We start from the raw sequence: 22766 nt of genomic DNA, 5'->3' as shown, positions 1-22766 counted from the left end.
CAACATAAATAAGAAAATCCTCCATCTCGAGTGTTTCCGTCACGATTCTCTGCTTCATGGTTGTAAAGTATAACTCTTTGGCTTCTAGATCGTTGCATTAAATTGTACAAACGAGCCAATTTCTGTGACAATTTACAGCAAAACAGCTGAAAAAACTTCAACTTTACCGTTAGTAGCTACTTCCTTTGAAATTCAGCTCAGTTTATTTATGAAAGCAATGCTTTCACTGTTTGTGCATAAGGAACGATGCAACCTGTCGGTCCTGAGATGGAAACTAATATGTGGCCCTGCAGAGAAACCTCCTGAAGGTACATTTGACTTAAGTGATTCAAACATGCACATATTGGCCTCTTACTCTCTCCCTCTGCCGTCTTTGCAAACCACCGCTCCTCCCCCTGCACGTCTGTCCTGCTTGAAAACTGTGCAAGTTAAATCCACGTTGTGCAAGCTATTAACGTGTCGAATATAAATGTCACAATAAGAAAATACCCTGTTACCATACAAGCTGCTTCTTCCAGCTCCTACATCAGATTTAAGAAAACAACACATACATGGGAGCAAAACAACCCATAAGCTAATATTACATTTACACTGGAGTACACGTGTTACAGCTTATTGTGTTATTACCGTTTCTGTGTGAGCGAGACAAAGATTCAGAATGGCCGAGTAAGAAAAGCGACTTTACACAGCAGAGTCCCGAATCAAATATTTGGTCAATCCAAACTAAAACCAAACGATAAAGCAGACGTCACGCAGATCTAATGCCGCTGTGAACCAGTTCATGATACGGTGGCTAAGATGGGACAAACTCAGGTGAGACGTCGAGGCGATGAAAGTCTGCTGATAGAAAAGGCTCAAGTTGGCTGAAGACCCAGAACTGACAGACCTCAGTGTCTCTGCTGATGTGTAGGCAGTGTTCTCCTGGAAGCTACATGCTGATGGAGAGAAGGCCGCTGCACAGCTTCAGCACCAATCGGATGGTCGCTGGCGTGCTGGGGGGGGTTCTGGTAGACGGGGTTTCTAGGGCTATCTAACACCCCCTTCTACAAATGGACCCAGTCTACAGTCTGTGTCTCTGAACACAGCGCCAACCCCAGTGAGATCCCAGTGTCAGAACTCTTGAAAACACAACACAGGTGAGAGCAACATCATATATTCTGTTAAATATCCAGCACTGACCTCTATATGTCCACCCAGTGACCTGTGGGTTGCTTATATCGTGTATGTGGGTGGTCTGATGTGGGGGGTTCAGTGCAGGGAAGCTTTTCTACTGAACCTGCATCTGGTTGAAGCCACAAGTTTGGGGGGTAGAAAGAGAACGGGGGCAGCCTGACCTCACTATCGCTGCACGTTTAGTTTGTACGAGGAACTAGAAAAAGGACGGGGGAAGCGGATTGTGTGGGCCGAGTAAGGCAGGATGTGGTACTGAATGCTGTGCTCTACAGGTAGCTTAATGTTGGGACTCTCAGGAGGCCTGGAGGCACAACAGGTGAAGAGAGATGTAGTCATGGCTGCAAGTTGGGGCTCAGGGCTGGGCGTAAGTCCAGGTTTATGTCGGGAATTTGGACCTGGGGGCTCTAGGTGGCCTGGTCCAGGGCTTGCAGCAGGTCGCAGCCCTGTAGGAGGTGTAGGTTGCCCTGCAGTGGGACGTTGACCTCACAGTCATAACGGGTCAACTCCGGCAAACATGAGGGCTCAAACGAAGGGCCCAGCAAACGGCTCACTATGCCTGGAAATGAATGAAAACGGGTTCATTTACATTTAAAAAAGTCACTGCAGAGCTGCTTATTTTTCACGTTTGCCAATAACTCAACTAGAAACTTTGTGCAGCGTAACAGAAAGAAAAAAGCATGAGTAGACAGTGAGGATGTTTTTAAAACCCTCCCAGCTCACCCTGTGACTTGTTAGAAGGCAGTGTGTTATAATCAGTGTAGCTGCAGCTCTTTGGGGGGAAGATTTTCTCATTTCCGCCACTTATCCAGTTTCCTTGATACTGAGACTTCCTGTGTTGATGCTGAGGGCTGGGAAACGGAGCTGCGCTGCCGTGCATCACTCTGCTCATCCCTGAATCTGTGAGGAAAGGGTCCAAGGTTAAAATCCAACTGATGAGAAGAGCAGGTGAGGAAAACGCACACGCACTCACCTGTCAGTGATCCTGTGCTGAGGGAGCGGTCCATACAGCCGTCACCCCTCATCTTCTTCCATATGAACTCTGTCGGCTTCCTTTCATCCTGAAAAAAAATACTTTCAGTTATATCTTTTTATATTATTTTTATTGATACACAGTAAACACCTATACTTCCACTACAATCCCTTTAATTTTCTCCAGGTGCATTTATTAGTAAAATGTCTTCTGATCCCATTAATGGGTTTTATTGAAGAATACTGAACTGCATGTACATCTACAGATGAATAAATTGCTGTCATAGTTCATGCATTTTAGAAAACACAAAAATGACCATAACTCAAGGCAATTGTGCTGACACTGAGGTAAAACATGGTGTGGTCATAGCTGCGAGTAAACCCCAACATATTCCCAGAGAGCTCAAACTTGCTCAAAGTCTTTGTTTAAAAGTTTGGTATGCAAGGTGGCAGGGGATATTGGTCTCTTAAAATAGGTTTATAAGTTGTTTTATACATACAGGAAAATACACCTATTGAAGAAAAGTAAACATTTTGAATGGGAAGACGGGTGTAGGATTGCGTAAGTTTCTATTTGTTGCTACTTCCTGAACACTGGATTACTTTTATATTTTTGGTGTTTTCTATCACACAGTGGTTGGGAAGATCAGGGGTTCAACCCCGGTGCCACCAACTAACCGAGGAAATATCCTCAGTTGCAAAATGAGCGAGTGATATAAAAATAAAGCTGTGCCAGCATGGATGTTTTGCCCGGATTAACAAAGTGTGCATCAGATGTTGTGGAACCAGGACATTCTGATGAGAAATGGGCTACTGGAACAAGACATGCATGGACAAGGGCAGAGAACTAACACTGTTGGAATGATAATATGTGAGCAAGAGAGAGGGGCTATACAGTATGGGAAGGATGTGGAACTAAGCTTCAATATCCAACATCCATATTGGCTCAAAAAACTTCAGACCCAGTATTCCAACATTCAAGCAAGAAATCTGCAACCGTGCTTAGAGATCAACGAAGTACAACAAAGATGCTATGGCAAGGGGGAGCCAGGATGATAGGTCAAGGTTGATGTATCATCCCCACCATCAGAGTATGGGCACAAAGCCCTATTGAAGAGCCCTAAGGAACTGAATGCAAGGGCAGCTGACCTGAGAATGAAGATTTTGACCAAGCTTGACATTTCTGATCTGAACCCCTTGCTAAGACTGACACAAAGTACCTTCTGAAAGTCTGCTAAACTATGTGACTGCCTGTTAAGTATCTCTACAGACACCATAACAGAGACAAATATGATGGTATTTTCCACAGCCACTAGTGTTCACGAAGTGCTTGGCTATATGATCAAACCTACAACTAATAAGAAGCATTGTCCCGCTTGGACAAAGAGGCTGGAAGCAAAAATAAAGGCAAAAGAAAGGTGCAATGAAGAAATATCCACCACAAAAATACAGCAACTTCACCATAACTGAGTCTGCCAAACAACACTTCAAAGATCTGGCTATTTGGCTGAGGAGGTATCCTCGACAAGCAGAAGCCAGGAGAATAAATAGAGTATTCTCCACCACACCATCCAGAGTGTACTCTTAATGTACTATTGAGAGTACAATCTGGATGGTGTGGTGGAAAATACCGTGTTTATTCTCCACCACACCATCCAGAGTGTATTCTCAGGGGCAGGGGAACAATATAAGGGTAGATCCACCAAAAGCTGAGACTGAGCAATACTGAAGAATCATACGGGAGTATCCATCACAGCGGCAGATATCCAAGACAGAGTCTCAGAAATGAAGAGCTGAACTACACATGGGCCTGACATGATGCACACCTACTGGTTAACGAAACTGACTGCTGTCCATGAATGCCTAGCTGCTCAGATGAACCAGATGCTAATGGAAGGGACACACCTAGAGTAGCTGACCTAAGGCCAGACAGTTCTGATCATGAAAGACCCCCAGAAAGGGGAAATCCCATCCAACTACCAGACATTCACCTGCCTCTGTACCACATGGAAGCTCCAATCAGGCATCATATCACCTAAGATGAATAGGCACATAGGTCAATAACTCAAGTTCTAAAAAGCAGGGACTCTCCAACAGCTGTTCATTAGGTTGTTGAAAACCCAGAGTTCCATCTCATCTTTCTTGTTCACCAGGGATTGGGATTTGCAAGACAAACCCTCAGAACTGCTGGTTTATATGAAGCTGCTTTTAGTCTCATGTCTCATTCCGTTGTTGGCTCACATGCCTGGTATCTACTATTTCTTACATCACTGCTGCAGCTGTTGTCTATCTTGTGTTGGTTTTTTGCTGACATATTTTCTCTGGGAATGAGTGAAACCCTTCCTGTCCGTCCTGCCCGGTACTAACGCAAGCTGAAAAGTTTGGTTTGGGTAGGCATTATTCTCAGAAGAGTAGCTGCTAATTGAGAAAGAGATCTAGGCAGCGTTATATGATCAAAGTTCATCCAAGACAGAAAAATTAAAACAACAAATTTTGCAGTGTTTGAACAAAAGTTTTAAAATTGCCCTCAAAAGCAAGATAAAAAAGTTTTCATATTTTGGAAAGTCGTATTTTGATGGTGGAAACCTAAATACTGCATTAGGCCTAGATGAGTTTTTTGTTTTGACGTCTAGAAAAACGAAAACTGTTTTTTTCCAGTGTGATGATGGAAACTGACCTCAGCCATCTGATTGAAGGAGCGCTTGATACTGTTGGCCAAGGCCACTCTGGCTGGACTCGTGTCTTTGTAAGCTTGAATGAAATTATCAATAGACCTATACAAAACACAAATATCATACATATCAGAACAAATCATAAAACTGACTCCACATTTAGACCTAAATGTAGTTTTGCTATATCTGTGTGATTTGAAATTATTAGAAGCTTGTTACCTCTGTTTCTGTAGCAGGTATGACATGTTCTGCTGACAGGATGGACGCTCCTCTCCTGATAAGTTGTCCATCATGTAGGCTTTTGGGGGCCCTTTTTGTTGTTGTTGCTGGTAGGTTATTAACGGGTCAGGAGGCCATTGCATTGAAGACAAAGGTGTGCTGGCCGGTGTTTGGTATGGGGGATTCTGCATGTGGCTCATCATATACGACCTTATTTGGGTATCCGCAGCCCCCTGGCTGGAGCCTCTCCTCTGCCTGGTGACCCAGGACGCTTGAGGCCGTGACTGGAAGTGGTTTTTTGGCTGAGGAGGGGAGGTCAGTGGCTGGAAGAGGTTGGCAATGTTGCTGAAGCTCTGCTGGATGTTCAGGTTGCTGTTGCTCCCCATGGATCCTCCTTGAGCCCCCTCCATGGGCTCTGGCTCCGGGATTATAGGGGTCAGCTGGAAGTCCTCACCATCCATCGGGATGTAAGGAGCCAAAGTCTCCAGATCCAAGTCACTCAGGTCCGCCTGAAAGAAAGCGAGCCAAACAGTGGTGTAAAAATTCATCATGTGCTCATATTCAAACAGATTTTCATATTAAAAGTAACCAATGTATAAAATCTATTTTTGATTGTTTGCAGGAATACAGTTTGCTAAATCGTCAAGTTGCACTTAGCGATTTAGCGATTGCTTTCTTCGGGTTGAGGATGAAGTTCTGCCTCAAGTGGAGGAGTTTAAGTATTTTAGGGTTTTGTTCATAAGCGAGGGAAAAATGGAGTGCAAGACTGGCAGATGTATTGGTGCAGCATCTGCAGTGTTGCAGACTATGTGCCGGTCTGTTGTGGTGAAGAGGGAGCTGAGCTGTAAGGCAAAACTCTATGGTTACCGGTCAGTCTATGTTCCTACCCTCACCTATCACAAACTGGGTAGAGACTGAAAGAATGAGATTGTGGATACAAGCGGTTGAAATAAGTTTCCTCTGCAGGGTAGCTAGCTTGACTCTCCCTTAGAGACAGGGTGAGAAGTTCAGTTATCCGGGAGAGATTCGGAGTAGAACCGCTGCTCTTCCACATCGAGAGGAGTCAATTGTGGTGGTTCAGGCATCTAGTAAGGATGCTTCCTGAGCGCCTCCCTAGGGAGGTGCTTCAAGGGATGTCCAAAACCCCGGGAAAGACCCAGGACACATTGGAGGGACTACGTCTCTCAGTTGGCCTGGGAACGCCTTGAGGTCCTCCCAAAAGAGCTGGAAGAGGTGGCTGTGGAAAGAGATGTCTGGACCTCCCTGCTCAAGCTGCTGCCCCCGAGATCCGCCTTTAGAATAAGCAGAAGATGATGGATGGATAGATGCAAGGACATCAGAAGCATCTGTAATGTGGAGGGGACACACTGATGTGTGTGTGTTTGTGTGTGCGTGTTTGTGCATGCGCGTGCGCGTGTGTGTGTGTAAAAATAGTGTACACTAGTATACAAAAAAGCAACAATTCACCTAGATTTTTTTCTTTTAATTCCACACATTTAAAGCATGTTTCTCACCAAGTTTGTGTAAATTCAGCTGTGGGGTTTAAAGACATTTTAACTTTAATACACTTTAACACACAACATCTCTTACACTTGCAGCGTCTTACAGGGTCACAGTTACTGCTCGGCTAAGATGCTACAGACGTAGCGCTCCTCTTCTCTCAAGCATCCACATGTATATATGTTTATGATCAACCCCCCAGACAACAATTGCCTGCACTTAGCTCGATAACTGACAAGCAAGCAACACAGAGGTGTCTCCACCTCCTCCACCTGTGCGCGTTCTCTGCCGAACGAGGGCGAGGCGGGAGGAGACGCAGAGGAGAAGCACTGCAGACTGCTGGAGAGATGTAGGTAAACTGGAAAACCTGGAGTGGACTTTTAGTGGTTTGAGTATTCTCCTATCAATCAAGTGGAATGGATTTGTTCACAAAAAAAGAGAAACAGCGCCGACCGAATTAATGTTTCATGGTAAAAGTGTGTGTGTGGGGGTCCAAATGAACGTTTTTTTGAATGTGGGGGGACACGTCCCCTTCACATATAATGGTTGTGATGCCGATGGATGGATGGATGATAGATGGATGGATGAATGGATGGATGAATAAATGGATGGATAAATAGATGGATGGATGAATGATGGATGGATGGATAGATGGATACATGGATGGATGGATGATGGATGGATGGCTAAGTGCAACAATTATTAGTGTGCAAGTAATGAACCATGTCAAAGATGCACTAAACATATAAGAATAAAAGCTAAAAAATAAACTTTAACACACATTAGAAGTTTTGTTGAATTATTCTGAACCATAAATTTAGTACCGATCATCTACAAACGGTGTGGCCTAAGAGTTTTTTGTGATTTCAGTACCATCTTACAATAAAGTTATCTCAGGAACCTGAAGTTTTCCATCATTTTTAAACATTCTCTCCCCAAAAAGCACTTTGCAAACCAAAGACCAGCCTCATAATCCATGTCTGCACAAAAATACAACTCTTCAGATGAAAAGAAATGTGTTTGTTTGTAACTTAACAGAATATTTAAACAAGGTTTTATTTCTCCTGAATAGTAATTCAGTTAAAAGCAATTTTCTAATCTGAATGCCTTTAATATGAAACAGAGTTGAAAAACAAGACATGCAAAAAATATTTATTTTATTTCTTTAAATATGCTACAAGACTATGGACAGATTTGTTAGCCTCATTAAAAATACATTATTTGCACTATAGACATGTTTTTAAATGTTTGACCCTAATCAGTATCACAGGAGCTTTTCATCAGACATTCAGCCTATTTAAAGGAAACAGCCACATATTACTTAGACATCATCATCTGCAGCACTCAACATGGAGCAGTGAGATTATAGGTATCTATGGTAAAGGTAAAGGCTAAAATAACATCTCCATGCAGCGTCATGCTCCCCTGACCACAGATGACATAATTAAAACAAGTATATAAGTTCGCAAAATTGTAGACAACCTCCCAGGATGTGGTCGCAAGAGAAGATGCAACTCCATCTTGATCTGACGGGACCGTGTGGTTGGTTTAAAAACAAAACAACAAACCTTTAAGCTGAATAAATTAAAGGTGAAATCCAAAACATTTTCAATGAGTTTTAGAGAAACAAGCTATTGATTCGGAGCCACAGCTTTTAGAAAAGTGGTGAAACTGAACTGAAAGTCTGATGTGAGAATAAATAAGAAATGTTTGTGCGGCTGTGGTTTCCCACCTGAGTGGCTGCAGAGCTGCTGTTTCCCTCTGAGTCCAGGGCAGACAGCTTCTCAGTCAGCTCCAGCTTCATGTCGCTCTCCATTGAGCTGTAATAATCACCTGGACTGCTGGGCTGCAGGCGAACAACAGAAGAAATCAGATGAGAGGAAAGGCAGAGAGACAAAAAGAGTAAAAGATGACGAAGGCTCCATTCACTGCTAACAGCCTGTTCCATCCAAACGACCACCCCCGGCATTCTCACACACTTTGCCCACTTTTACTGAGCTCACTGAACAGACAAAAAGGAAACTAATAAATGAACCCAATCAACCAGCGGCTGACGAATTCATCTTTTCAGCCGAACAATTGTTGTCCTCACCGTGGAGCAGCTGCTGAGGCTCGGAGTGACGCTGCCCGACTGAGGGTTCTGCTGCACAGTGAATGTTGGCCTGTTAGCCACGTCCCCTGGAACAGCAGGCAAGGTTTGGGCCGAGGCTGCAGGAGAGGGTTTGTGCCCCTCGCTTGGCCATGATGAAGGTCCTGGAGGAGGCATGGATGTAGATGGGGTGAACGACGCAGTCTGTTGGGACTCCTCGAACTGAGGGCGACCTGAGAGGATGAGTCAGAAATAAGTCAGACCCTGGTTTATGTTGTACACATAAACCAGAGAGCAGACGTGTCAGAGGTCATTACTGACCAAAGTCCAGGGAAATGATGGTGTCTCCAGGTGTTGGAGCAAGCTGAGCAAGGTCCTCTGGTTCCTCTTTCAGTGAGGTAAAGAGGGAGTCTCCTAGCTCTTCATTCATGCCCACTTCTCCAGAAGAGAAGAAGCTGCTCATGTGTTGTGGCTTGAACAGAGCCTCCGTCTGCTCCAAGGAGAAAACCACCGACTTGTTCTCGATGTCACTGCATGATCGGTGGAGACACAGTGAGTTGGACTGAGCGTAAAGCAACAAACACTTTGGAAGTGTCTACAAAGTTTGCCTGAAATGCACTCACCTGAGGACGTAGTTAACGCACACGATGCACTGCGGTTGAGAGTTTCGGCTGTTGTAGATGACTGTTCCTTGAGACTCCACCCAGACGTAGCCACCATTCTTTGCCAACATTCGATACTGACCGCTCACTGCCTGACCCTTGGTGCACACTGCAGACACACAAAGGCAGAAAAGAGCTGATGTGCATGACATGTTTCCAGCAGATAGTTTAATACTAGTTCACCATCCCTCATGCAAGGCTTGTGTGTTTCAGGTCAAAATAAAAACAAGAGTACCACATACGTCCGTCAACAATCATAGCAATGACCTAGACAAGTAAAAAAGTTGTTTCTACTTTGACCTTGATTTATGACCTTGACCTTGAAGCTGGGGGGATGAAAAGTGTATGCTACACTCTGTCTAGTAATGCATATGTAAATGAAGATTCATTACATTATCTTGAGCGGATCAGAAGTTATGAGCCGAACAAGAGAAATTTTACAGATGACGCACGTACAGAGACTATACCAGGATATGTCCACCACTCGACGGACGTATAATGATCTGGTTTTTAGCAGGATCTATTCTTTCCAAGTCTAACCTCAAGGGTACAAAATTCACACAACAGATTCTAAATTGTTATAATTAAAGCAAAACAAGAGGAAAATGATAAAGCTGTGTATGACCAACTAAGACCAGCCAGAGATGCAGCAGTTTGTAGGACGAGGATCTTTAGCAGTGATACCGCTCAGCAGTGATTCATCCCTCACATGGTTGTGGAGGAATTTTGGCTCAATATAACATTGTTTTAGTTCATGGAAGTTTTCAGACCTTCATCTTTACACAGCTCTCCTAAGGTAGTGTGGATCACTGGTGACCATATCCAGCAGTCACTGTGAGAGAGGCAGGGGACACCCTGGACAGGTCTCCAGTCCATCACAGGGACACATAGAGACAAACGAGACAAACAACCATTCACTTTTTCACTCATATCTAGGGACAATTTAGAGTTACCTATCAGTCTAACATGCATGTTTTTGGTCTGTGGGAGGAAACCGGAGCACCCGGAGAAAACCCACACAAGCACAGAGAGAACATGCAAACTCCACTCAAAAATGCCCCCAGGCCAGGATTCGATCTGGCAACCTTCTTGCTGTGAGTCGGCAGCTCCACTAACTGAGCCACCTTCCACCCTGTTCCAGAAGTACTGTGGTCTATTCAGAATTATTATTATTATTTTTTACAAACCTAAGTTGTGCTGCCATGGTTTTGTTTTTTTGTTGGAAACTCTTCAACACAAGCTCTCCATGTTATGTCTTTCAGTATTTGAATTGTGACAAAATAAAACTTTTAACCTGGCACCCGAGGTCTGTGGTGTCTGAGACGGAGCTCTGTGGATTTCTTCTGGGACATCCACTCCTGGGAGGATCAACATCTGAACTGTTTTCTACTTGTGAATAATCTTTCTCTCTGTAGAGAGGTGGACTCCAGATCATTTCCAAATGACCTTTAACCCTTACCAAAATACAGGGAAGCAACAGTTGCTTCTCTGAAGTCATTGCTCTTGCCTTTCCAACTTGGTATGATGCTAACATACACACCTGTGTTCTCCAAAACTGCAATGATCTGCTTTTATCGAGGTGATCACACTAATGATGATCACTTTATCAATACATTTGATCAGCATCTCCTGGCTGCTGCTTTCCATTTTAACCCTGTGCCAGTAGCATCGTTGACCTAGATTTTACACCCAGTCTTTCCACTTTAGCTTTGTTTTTGGTCAGTAATTTAAACTCAACTTGTGTATTTCATGCACATTTTAGGAACAGAATAGCTAAAAAACAACACTGATCATTCAACCTTTATTTATACAGGTTAGTCTCGCTGAGCGTCAAGGACTCATTTACAAGAGAGACCAGTTTGGTATCTGATCAGCTGTGATCTGGAGAAAAGGTTGGAAGCATTTTATACTGGGTGAAGAAAATCACCGCCTCTGAAAGGTTTTACTGTTCCACAAAAACCATCTACAGGACACAAACGTCTCCATACATTCACCTTGATTTGACCTTCAGATAAAAAGCAGACACCTCCCAGCCGAACGGTTTATAAAGCAGAGTTAAACCCACAAGTAGCTCCAAACTATGGCAACAGTTACAGTTCAGAGTGGTGCAAGGCTAAATATGTCTGATGTCAAAGGTCATGTTAGAGGAACTTGCTTCAACATTTCAATTTTTCCTTTAAAAACATGTAATATCATCATTTAGTAAATGTGTGTTGGCAGAATAAAGCTGGATGTTTGACTGAGAGCTGAGGAGGAGATGTGCTGGCTGCCGTCCAGAGTTCAGCGCTGGACAGCGTGGGAAACAAGCAAGACTGGTCAGAAACAGTACATTAGGCCACTGACACTGTGTGTGTGTGTGTCGTCTTGGGGCAGCGTTGCATGCTGCAGGGATGTTAGCATGTGCTGACCGACGGGCTGGTCACGTTGGCCGTGAGAGCGGCTGGTGTTCGTGTGGGAGACATTCAGATAGAGGCTCTTTCATCTCAGAAAATTTAAGCCAGCTCAAGTTTGCAGATGACTTGGAGAAGGAGAGAAGGAGGGGCGCAGTCTTTTTTTTTTTTTTATCTCGCATTTTAGGAAAAAATCTCTGAAAGCCAAAATTCAAATAGAGCTTGAGAAGAGAAAATTATGTCAAACCCAGAAATGTGAAACCAGTTTCTGTCATGATATTTTCTGACAAGTATTGGTAGAAAAACTTTTTAGATTTTCACCTCAAAGCTTTGAATGATTATTCCTGGTGTGTTTCAGAATAAGGCAATGCTACATAATAGAGGTTCTTCTTGCAATCAGATAATGTCACGGGGAAAATGCACCTTGACTTCAAGGATCAAATGAAATGTATCCAATGTTTTATGACTAAACATAGTTGTGCATTAAGAAGATCAGATTTGAGGGGGGTATAAAGGTATTTACAGTGCCTGTCTACAATATTCATATCCTATTCTTGCTGTCAGTTACTGTCTATAAAAAATTGTCCTTCATCACAAAGAAAAACAAAAAATAAACCTTCAGTGACAAAGTTAAATCATGTTTCTACTGTGATATAATAATTAAATAGCAAATGTATTGTAAAATATGTGTCTGCCCAAATATTCATCCCCTTTAAAGTGACTGCTCCGATGGAACCCATAGAAAACATTATTACGTAAAGAGTATGAAGTATACGTCAGGGGATGGATACAAATGGATGGATACAAAATGTTTCTAAACTCCTGAATACCCCCAGGAGTTCTCTTACATCCATCATCAAGAAATTAAGAAATATGGGAAAATGTGTAAATCTACCAAGATCGTCCTCACAAACTGAGAGACCGTTAAAAAGAACAGTTTGAGAGACCGCCAAGACACCTGAGACCACTCTGAAGGAGGTACGAGCTTCAACAGGTGAGGTGAAGAAGCTGAGCATACAACCACTGTTGCCTCAGTTCTTTAAGCTCAACGAAAAAGATGCAGATGAAGAAAACCTGTTAAATCCAAACTGTCTAGACAAACTTTAATCACACTGTAATGACTTTCCTTCAATAGTGGCTTCTACCACTTCCTGTTTTTAAATTTCTTCTATATTACTCGGTTTTCACGCAGTGACTGTTTGTTGGAGGCTTACTTTTTACTCTGCGTTTCTGTCTACCTGTCCGTTTAGGAATGTTTCTAGGGAGAAGGAACACTCCTAATAAGACAGGCAAACAAGAGTGTGTGGTTAGTGGTAACTACTCAGATGTGTCAGTACACCACGACCATCTGGGAACAACACACGTTAATATTGCTGTTGTTGTTGTTGCGGGTCACACACATAGATGATGCTGCAGAAGTCTGCAGCTCCTAGCGTTTAATGACGCCACGCTGTCAGCGCAGAGAGAATAGCCATGACACTTTAGAGGCCCCTCTGCTCGCAGACTCTCACAAACAGTGTCATTAGATTGGAACATGAGCCACCTGGTCCCCTGTCAGCTGGGCTTGTGGCACCAGACGTGTGCAAACCTCATCAGGCCATCAGTGGCTGCACCTAATTTGATAAAAGACATCTTAATAGCCCTTAATGCCCCAGCTCTGCACACACAGGTAGGAACACACATGCATACGAACAGATATACATGTATAACTGGATCAAACTGTACGACCAAATAACCATCAAAGAAAAGCACTTGATATCTGCGATGAATGGCTGTGCAGTCAGAGGACCTTTCTTCCTGTCTGCTAGCTTCAGTACAATAAAAAACACAACAACTAAATTTAATATATTCTGGGTTCAATCTGTCCTTGGATAAAGAACAAAGAACAAATGTCTGTGGATTTTCACCAAACAATGATTTGAGATTATTTGTCCGCAAAGGATCGGTTTAATTATTGCCTGTATTACTTGAGCGTTTTTATTAAAGAATACTACATTGTTCCTTTTTGGTGTCTATAAAACTCTCTAAAAAATCTTTGGTTGATCCAAAATGCTGCTTCACTTCTGATGAAGCTTCATCTCACATTAACTCTTGAAAGAACTTATGGGGAAAAAAAATCAGCCACATATTTTTTTCTGTTTGTGTTTTTATTTATTAATTTATTTTGGCGCTGTCAATAAACATGTTTTCTGAAAAAGCCTAAAAATCAGACTTTTGTTAATGTCAGAATTTTTTTCAAATGCTCTCACAACCTCACAGTAACTTTACTACACCTGTGTTCCTGAGGAGAAAAATTAAAATAAACTGTAAATATAACATTTAATCCATATTTATCAGATCATGAACCAATACATTCCTCTCAGTAATGTTTTTTTATTTTTACCTCTATTCCTATCCTTTAGATTTTTACATTAACTCATTAATGCTCCACTTTTATATTTGAGAGTCTGTAAAAATCACAGATGGGTTGGTTCAACTCACCCTGGAAGCAGAACTTTATCAGTCAGAGTCTTGCCTCACATTTCAGCCAAATTGTTTGAGTTTGGATGTAAAGAGCAAAATCTCACTTGTAACGTGCACAAATAAACATTTGGTACTAAAAGTTGTTTCGCATGCATGCAGGCTGCAGCATCACATGCTCCATGGCTGACAGCGGCTGACTGCACCCACAGCAGGACGTTGTTAGTGGGTGCACCGTATTTCCAGGTCAGATCAGCCAGGACATTTTTTCTACCACAGGCAGAGTTAAGAAAAAAAGAAAAGAAAAAACCTCTACGTCTGACCACCGAGAAACGAGGGTAAGTTTGACTCAACTCCTGATGGGCTGGAGAGTCTTCATCAAAGTCAGGGCTGGAAATAAACAATTGTAAACAATAATTTAGGGCATATTATTTCTTCATTCAGCTGCTCCTTTCTTCAGGGGTCGCCACAGAAAAGTAACTCACACCAAGACTTGGAAATTGTTTTTACACCAAATGTCCGACCTGACACAACCACAGACCACCGAGCTACCACAGCTCTCTGTGTGGAGCAGAGAGTTGATATCTAGGACACCCGGGGGAGCAGATGGTGGGGGTTAAGGGCCTTGCTCAAGGGCCCAGAGTGGGGCAAATGAGGGTGGAGACAGGTGTGGGTGCTTCACCTTTCCCACCCACATTTTGATGTTGTCGGTCCAGGGAGTTGAACTGGCAACCTTTTAATCACAGGCCCACCTTCTCTAGCCTCTGTGCCACCACTCCTCCCCTTCCATTTAGGAAATACTAATCAAAATGCCTTTCTATATATTTATTCTTTTTTTTTTCATAAAGTTTCTGTAAAATAAATATTTTGTGGCTTAAAAAATAACAGAAATATACAGTAATTCCTCGTTTATCATGGGGGATCTGTACCCTGAAGACCCGTGATAAGTGAAAAACCGTGAAGTAGGAATAGTAGTACAAGTAGTAGGTAGTAGTTTATTTTATATTGTATAACTATATATATACATATATATATATATACATATATATACATATATATATATACACACATTATATATATCCATCCATCCATCCATTTTCTTTACCCGCTTATTCCATTTTGGGTCACAGGGGTCGCCGGTGCCATGTCCGGCAATCATTGTGCGAGGGGCGGGGTACACCCTGGACAGGTCGCAAGTCCATCACAGGGACACATAGAGACAAACGAGACAAACAACCATTCACTCTCTCACTCACACCTGGAACAATTTAGAGTTACCAATCAGCCTAACATGCATGTTTTTTGGTCTGTGGGAGGAAACTGGAGTACCTGGAGAAAACCCACGCATGCACAGAGAGAACATGCAAACTCCACCCAGAAAGGCCCCAGGACTGGGATTTGAACCAGGGACCTGCTCATTGAGAGGCAGCAGGTCTACCAGTTGCGCCACCGTGCTGTCCGTGCTAAATAATTTAAAATAATTTGTTTTAACTAAAAATTCCATGGCTATCGTGCGGCTCATCCATCAATCAGCCAATTGTGTGTCATGTCCAATCTTATTCTGAAAAACCGCAATAGAGCGAATCATGATAAACGAACTGCAAAATAGCGAGGGACTACTGCATATATATATATTTTAAATAAAGGCCCTTAAAGAGTTAAAATTGAAAGAAATAATTTAAATGTAATATTTTTTATTTCAGGCTGAGATAGCTCTACAAGACTGACTTATCATTGTGGAGTTATTGTTCCATATTTTCCTAACAGAGCACCTTCCTCCAAGGCTGCAGGTTTACTCACGGTCCCTAGAGTTTCCAAAAGCAGAATGGAAGAACAATCTTTCAGTTCTCTGACTCCTCTCTTGTGGAACCAACTTCCAGGTTCTGCCTATGAGAGTTTGGCCACATGGAACAGTTTGGACATGTGGAACAGTTTGGACACGTGGGACTTACAGTTGTGGTGGTTCTTGGTGACACTGTCTGAGTCCAGGGCGTGGTAGAAGTCATAGACCGAACGTCCCAGCAGGTCTTCGGGGGCGTAACCCATCAGCTCTGTCACTCTGAAACACACACACAGGTAATCAGATTATTAATCGGAACCTTCTGAACTTTAATCTTCCCACCTCAACCTGCGTCCTGTTCTGCACTTCAAAAAGTGTCAGATCTGATTTGAAAATCAAACGGAGAGATGGACAGGCCGTCAGGAACCAGAGCCAGTCCCTTTCTGGGCTTTGATTCTTCCCGCTCTTGTGGGAACTCTTAATCTCTTTAGGTTTAATGAGCTAAAAAAATGTGGAGATTAGCAAAAAAAAAAAAAAAAAAAGAGCTAAATTTAGCAAAACCAGCTAAAAAGTAGCTGAAATAGTAGAAAAAGCTGAAACTAGCAAAAAAAAAAAAAAAAAAGCTGAAAGGCACACAGCAAGACGAAATTAGAAGAAAGAAAACTAGGCTGAAAGTACCAGAAATTACCACAAAAAAAACTTGAATTTATCTGAAAACAGCTGAAATGAACTAAAAATAGCAAAACAGTAGCTGAAAAGGTAGAATATTCTTAAATTAGCAGAAAAAAAGCAGAAAAAAATGTATTTGCTGAAAGAAGGAAAAATTAGCTAAAAATGTAGAAATTATCTGAAAAAAGCTGAAATTAGTTAAAAACACTTAAAAAGTAATTAACAAAAAGCAGAAAGAAGCTGAAATTACAAGAAGGAAGTGGAGAGAGCATATTTATGTTGAATTAGAATAAAAAAGTTGAAATGAGTGCAAAATATGTGGAATTAGCTGAAAAAGCTTAAATTAGCATAAATAGCTATATAGTAGTGGAAATAGTAGAGAAACCTGAAACTTGCTGAAATAACATGAAAGGAGCATACCAAGCTCAAATTAGCAGAAAGAAGTTAGAAAAAGCACCAAAAAGTTGAAGTTAGTAGAAAGTAGCTGAAAGGAGCCCAGAACAGCTGAAAAAAACAGCTGAAATTAGCTACAAGTAGCTGAAAACAAAGTTTAAATTTGCACAGGGAAGCTGAAAGAAGCTGAAGCAGAATAAAATGTGAAAGGAGAAGTATAAGGTTGTAAACTGATCTAAAGATTTGAAGGATGCAAAATGAGCTTAATTCATTTTCTGTGAGAAGAAAATGTAGAAAAGACTAAATATTGCAAAAAGCTAAAGTTGTGTCATAACAGGATTGTCCTGAAAGAGCTGAACATTTTTATATGAATTGTTGAAATAGCACAAAAACTGGGGGACGAGAATCACGCCGAAAACCATACGGAAGAAAAATGGATCACAATAGTGTGAATGCTTCATAAACTCTCACACAAGTGTGAGAGTTTACCAGGAAAAAGCAAACACTTTACTAATAATCCTGATGGGGCTCAGCTGTACACTAATCCATGTTTTGTATGAAAATAAAACTCCAGTCTCTGCTCAAACCTCTCTCCTTGTGAAAACAGAGGATCTTGGACTTGTTTCCACTTGTTGAAAACTCACTCTTTTCTTTCCCCCCTCTTTCTCCACTACCTCCATTACTTTGTTTTCCCTTCTGCGAGCTCTCGCGCTGCCAGCAGTGAGTTAAAGAAACTTTCTGTTCCTCCTCTAATGAGCCCAAGTCCCTGCAGGGCCAGCAGGCCGACCCACCTACAGAAAACTCATTTATGTAATTGGAGAATAGATTTGAGCGGCTATTAAAGCTCACAGAAAAAGAAAACAGACATGAAAGCGGGTCCTTGTTTGTGCCAGCACGCACTTTCCTTCTGTAAGAAACCTTTGTCCCACATGAGCACCTTGATAAGATTACAGGACTGCGTGTTTATGCAACTCGGGCCGTTGCACAAAAACAGTCGGAGAGAAATACCTGAAAACAAACCGGTTCTTGGCCTTTAAGATGGCTGCTGTTCGGTTCATGCAAACAGGACATTGAGATGACAGTTGCAGAGGGAAATGACAACAGCTGAAAGTGTTAATGCGTGAACCTCAATGTCCCCTGACGTCCTGACAGCTTCTTATTCTGGATTTAACATTTTTCTTTTTGGCTCAAAGTAGCGTCTCTGTCAGACCAAACTGATCCGCCCGCCCTGAAGAAAGTCCACTTTCTTCTGTGAGCACTGCTGTCAGGCTTGTATTTTACTTGGCAGCAGTCCAGAGCATGAAGCTGCAGCTTATTGAAAGCTTATTGTTCTGAGAGAGTTTCAAATCGTTTATGAGTCACTTCTGCAAACAGCTTCTCTGATTTGATGCAATTAAAATGATTCTTCTGATTATTCGATGTTTTCTAATCAAATGCTTGGAAAGTGACGTAACCTGGATCAGGTTCTAAGGTGGCTGCTCTGTCTGTTTCTGGTCTGAGACTGGTCTAAAATATACTGTGGACTTCTCAAACCCCCCCCCCCCCCCCACACACACACACACACCTGTCAAGTTTCTCTCATCCTGGTTCCTTCCCATTGTAAGGGAGTCATTCCTCTCCACTGTCGCTCAAAAGTTACAAAATGATCATGACTTTAAAGACATAACTGAATATCCATCCATCCATCCATCCATCCATCCATCCATCTTCCACTTATTCCTTAGTCGGGTCAGGGTCACGGGGGCAGCAACTTGAGCAAGGAGGCCCAGACATCTCATTCTACAGCCACCTCTTCCTGCTTTTCTGGGAAGTTTCCAAGGCGTTCCCAGGCCAACTGAGAGACATCGAAGCACCTCCCTAGGGAGGCACACAGGAAACATCCTTACCAGGTGCCAAAACCACCTAAACTGGCTCCTCTCGATGTGGAGGAGCAGCGGTTCTACTCAGAGTCTCTCCCAGATAACTGAACTTCTCACCCTATCTCTAAGGGAAAGTCCAGCTACTCTGCAGAGGAAACTCATTTAAACCACCTGTATCCACAATCTCATTCTTTCGGTCACTACCAAGAGCTCGTGACCATAGGTGAGGGTGGTGAACAGAGAGCTTTGCCTTACAGCTCAGCTCCTTCTTCATCACAAAAGACCAACACAGATTTCACAATAGTGCAGATGCTGCACCAATCCATCTGTCAATCTCACATTCCATTTTTCCCTCACTCGTGAACAAAACACAGAGATATTTGAACTCCTCCACTTGAAGCAGAACCTCACCCTAGACCCGAAGAGAGCAATCCACACTTTTCCTAATGAGGACCATGGTCTCAGATTTAGAGGTGCTGATTCTCATACCAGTCATTTCACAGTAGGCTGGAAAACACTCCAGTGGGAGCTGGCGATCATGGCATGATGACACCAACAGGACCACATCATCTGCAACAAGCAGAGATGTAATCCTGAGGCCACCGAACTAGAATCCCTCCTCTCACTGGCTGCACCAAGAAATTCTGTCTACAAAAGGTATGAACAGAATAAGTGACAATGGGCAGCCCTGGCAGAGTCCAACTCCCACCCCAAAGGTGTCTGACTTACTGCTGTCAATGTGAACCAAATTCTTGCACCGCTTGTATAGTGACTGAACAGCCCATAGCAATGCCCCCCTCCCCCCCATCCCACACTCATGGAGCACCCCCCATAGTGTACCTCAAGGAACACGGTCGAAAGCCTTCTCCAAGTACATAAAACACATGTAGACTGGATGGGAAAATTCCCATGACCCCTCGAGGACCCTAGTCAGGGTAAAGAGCTGACTCAGTGTTCCATGGCCAGGACAGAACTCGTTTTTCCTGGATCTGAGGTTCGATCAACAATCAGACTCGCTTCTCCAGTACCCCTGAATAGGTCTTACCTGGGAGGCTAAGGAGAGTTATGCCCCTATAATTGGAGCACACCCTCCAGTCCCCCTTTTTGAAGAGGGGAACCACCACCCCTGTCTGACAATCCAATTGGCACTGCCCCAGATGTCCATGAGATGTTGCAAAGGCGTGTCAACCAAGACAGCCTTCCTACACCCTCGCCAAAGATTCCAAGAAGGCCGGATACTTTGCCTGTAATGGCATGTAGGCTCAAACTACAGTCAGAGCCTGTCCCCCACCTGAAGGTGCAGGGAAGCCACCCTCTCATCCACCGAGGAAAATTCCAAACCACAGGCACCAAGTCAGAGGGGTTAAAAGTAGACCCACACCAGCTTGGCACTTTTCACCATGGACAACTCCAGAGTGGAATAAGGTCCAGCCCCTCTCAAGGAGATTGGTTCCGGAGCCCTTGCTATGTGTTGAAGTTAGCCCAATTATATCTAGTTGGTACCTCTCAACCTCACGTACAAGCTCAGGATGTGTTCCTGCCAGAGAGGTCACATTCCATGTCCCAAGAGCCAGCTTTAATAAGCTAGAGTCAGAGGGCTAAGGATACCACCTTGGCCACTGTCCATGGCATCATGCACCCAACTTGTATGCCCCCTACTGCAGGTGATGGGTCCACAAGAAGATAAATGAATATTATTATTATATTTTTATTAATAATATTTTTAGTAGTTTTTGAAAACAAAGAATTATTATCCATTAGACACCTGCAAACTGATGATGTCTCATGTCCACTGACAAGCAAAAAACAAATATTTATCAGCTCATAATAAGCTTGTGTACAAGGTTGTAATTTAAATTTGGGTGTCTACCAATGGTGTCAAAAGAAGCATTTCAAATGGGGCGTGGGCAGTCCTCCCCTAGAAAATTTTGAATGAACTAGATGCCATTTCCTGCATTCCGGTGTTTTTAATGGGTTGTTCAACATATACGTTTACTTACATAAGTAAACACTTGATTCAACAACTACTTTAGAGAGCATGGCACAACAAGAAGTAGCCTGACTAACAGTTCTCCTTGTGTGAATAGAGAACGCTTTGCTTCTCTCACACATCCTAACTCCCCCATCTACGGGACTAACATAGCACTAAGCTAGTGACACACAACAGATACACTAAGATGCTACAGACATAGGGCTCGGCTTCTCTCACGCATATCAACCCCCCTACCCCGGTCAGCAACTGCTGGCACTAATGTAGTGCTAAGCTAGCACACAACACAGAGGTGTCTACATCTCTTTCCCCCACCCTGTTGACAAAAACCCCAAAGAGATGAGCGCCCTGCCAAGCCAAGTGACTTCGCAGGGGTGTCAAACTCCAGGTCTCGAGGGCCAGAGTCCTGCAACTTTTAGATGTGTCTCTGATGCCACACAGCTGAATCATATGACTGAATTAGCTTCTCAGTGCAGTCAAGTTCTCCAAAGTCCTGCTAATGACCTCCTTATTTGATTCAGCTGTGTGGCCCTTGAGGCCTGGAGTTTGACAACTGTGACTTAGAGGAAACATTGCATGTATAGTGAGTTGTTGTAGGTAACCAGAAAAACCCTGAGTGGACTCTTAATGGTTGGTTTGAATATGAATGGATTCCTTCACAAAGAAATGGAAACAGCACTGGGTGAACTAATATTTCATGGTAAATGTGTGTGTGTGGGTTGGGGGGTGTCCAAATTAGTATTTTTTTAAATACGTACGTCCTCTTCACATATAATTGTTGTGACGCCTATGGTGTCTACCAACACAAAATGTTAAGCTTTATGTTTTTTTTATCATTACAAAAATAACTTCACTTTGCACACCTCTGAACAAAACAATACAGTATGTTTAAAGTCCAGGAAAAGTTTTCCAATATCCATGAGTTTACCAATAAATCCAGCACCCAGGAAATACAGAATAAAACTGTAAAAGGTTTGGAATGATGATCCTGAAACCCCGGGAACAACTGACTGAAGGAAGTACACTGCAGAGAATCGACCAAGAACCAGTGTGAGAAAGACCAAAACCAGCTCAGTAAAATGGGCTTGTCGGAGGCGCCCGGATCCAGGAGCACCTTTGAACTTCCTGCACCTTCAGTCCATCTAACGCCTGCAGACCTCTGGCAGGTCATTGACAAAGCAGAGATATGATGAACAAAACAATCTCTTCTAGGTGGTTTTACAAACTCTGACTGGTCAGTTGAGAAAATTAAAATGACAGATGCCAAGATGGCCGCTAAGCCAACAAAATATTTAGGCTCATTTTAGTCAAAAAGCACAATTTTGTAAACAGGTAAAAATAAAGATCAGTGCAGTTGTTTTAATTTTCTTAAATCCTGGCTTTCATCGGATCAAGTTGTGTGATGTTTGTATGAAGAGGTGGAGGATCTGGTTCAGATGGCCCGAAGGAAAACAGGAAAACGTTAGAATCAAACACTGATGACTTCAAGATGAACAATAATAAAATATGTTCAGAGTTGATATCTGTGAGGCGTTGGAAACGTTCTCCTTACTTTTCATCACAGTAGGTGAACTTCATGTCCATGCTGTGTCTGCTCAGGAAGGTCCTGCTGTCCAGCGGAGCGTCAATGTTGGACGGGTGTGAAATGGGTTCGCACATCAGGACGGCACAGGTGAGCGGCGGCTCCTTGTAGCCGCACTGAACCCTCAAGGTGCAGCCATCGTACATCTTCAGGTGGCCGGTGCAGTGCAGCACCTGCAGGGAGGCAAAGGTGGAAATACAAAACTTATCCTTCTCGTTTATGCAGCGTGTTTCTTAACCTTTACTCCTGCTCTTCACGTGGATCCACATCCAAATATTCTGTAAGAAACATAATTCTGCCTGCTTCACACACACACACACAAACACACACACACATACACACACACACACACATATATA

The 22766-nt window shown here is 42.9% G+C and overlaps 1 protein-coding gene across 1 annotated transcript in view; it reads right to left on the bottom strand.

Moving 5' to 3' along the window:
* Positions 1–1181: 1181 nt before the first annotated feature.
* Positions 1182–22766, bottom strand: part of epas1b (endothelial PAS domain protein 1b) — an 88411-nt gene continuing 66826 nt past the window's right edge. The window contains exons 6-16 of the mRNA XM_037680621.1: positions 22378–22580; positions 16087–16193; positions 9246–9393; positions 8944–9152; positions 8626–8855; positions 8266–8379; positions 5034–5542; positions 4820–4916; positions 2144–2231; positions 1894–2070; positions 1182–1729 (exon numbers count right to left, since the gene is read on the bottom strand). Coding sequence (XP_037536549.1) covers positions 1578–1729; positions 1894–2070; positions 2144–2231; positions 4820–4916; positions 5034–5542; positions 8266–8379; positions 8626–8855; positions 8944–9152; positions 9246–9393; positions 16087–16193; positions 22378–22580 — 2034 coding nt within the window. The 3' untranslated portion in view covers positions 1182–1577. The remainder of the gene's footprint in view (positions 1730–1893; positions 2071–2143; positions 2232–4819; positions 4917–5033; positions 5543–8265; positions 8380–8625; positions 8856–8943; positions 9153–9245; positions 9394–16086; positions 16194–22377; positions 22581–22766) is intronic.

This window comes from Nematolebias whitei, chromosome 1 (assembly GCF_014905685.2).
Source record: "Nematolebias whitei isolate Nwh7 chromosome 1, NemWhi1, whole genome shotgun sequence".
In the NCBI taxonomy this organism is placed as follows: domain Eukaryota; kingdom Metazoa; phylum Chordata; class Actinopteri; order Cyprinodontiformes; family Rivulidae; genus Nematolebias; species Nematolebias whitei.
The sequence above is the reverse complement of the archived record's forward strand: the minus strand, read 5'-3'. Positions and strand labels throughout refer to the sequence as shown.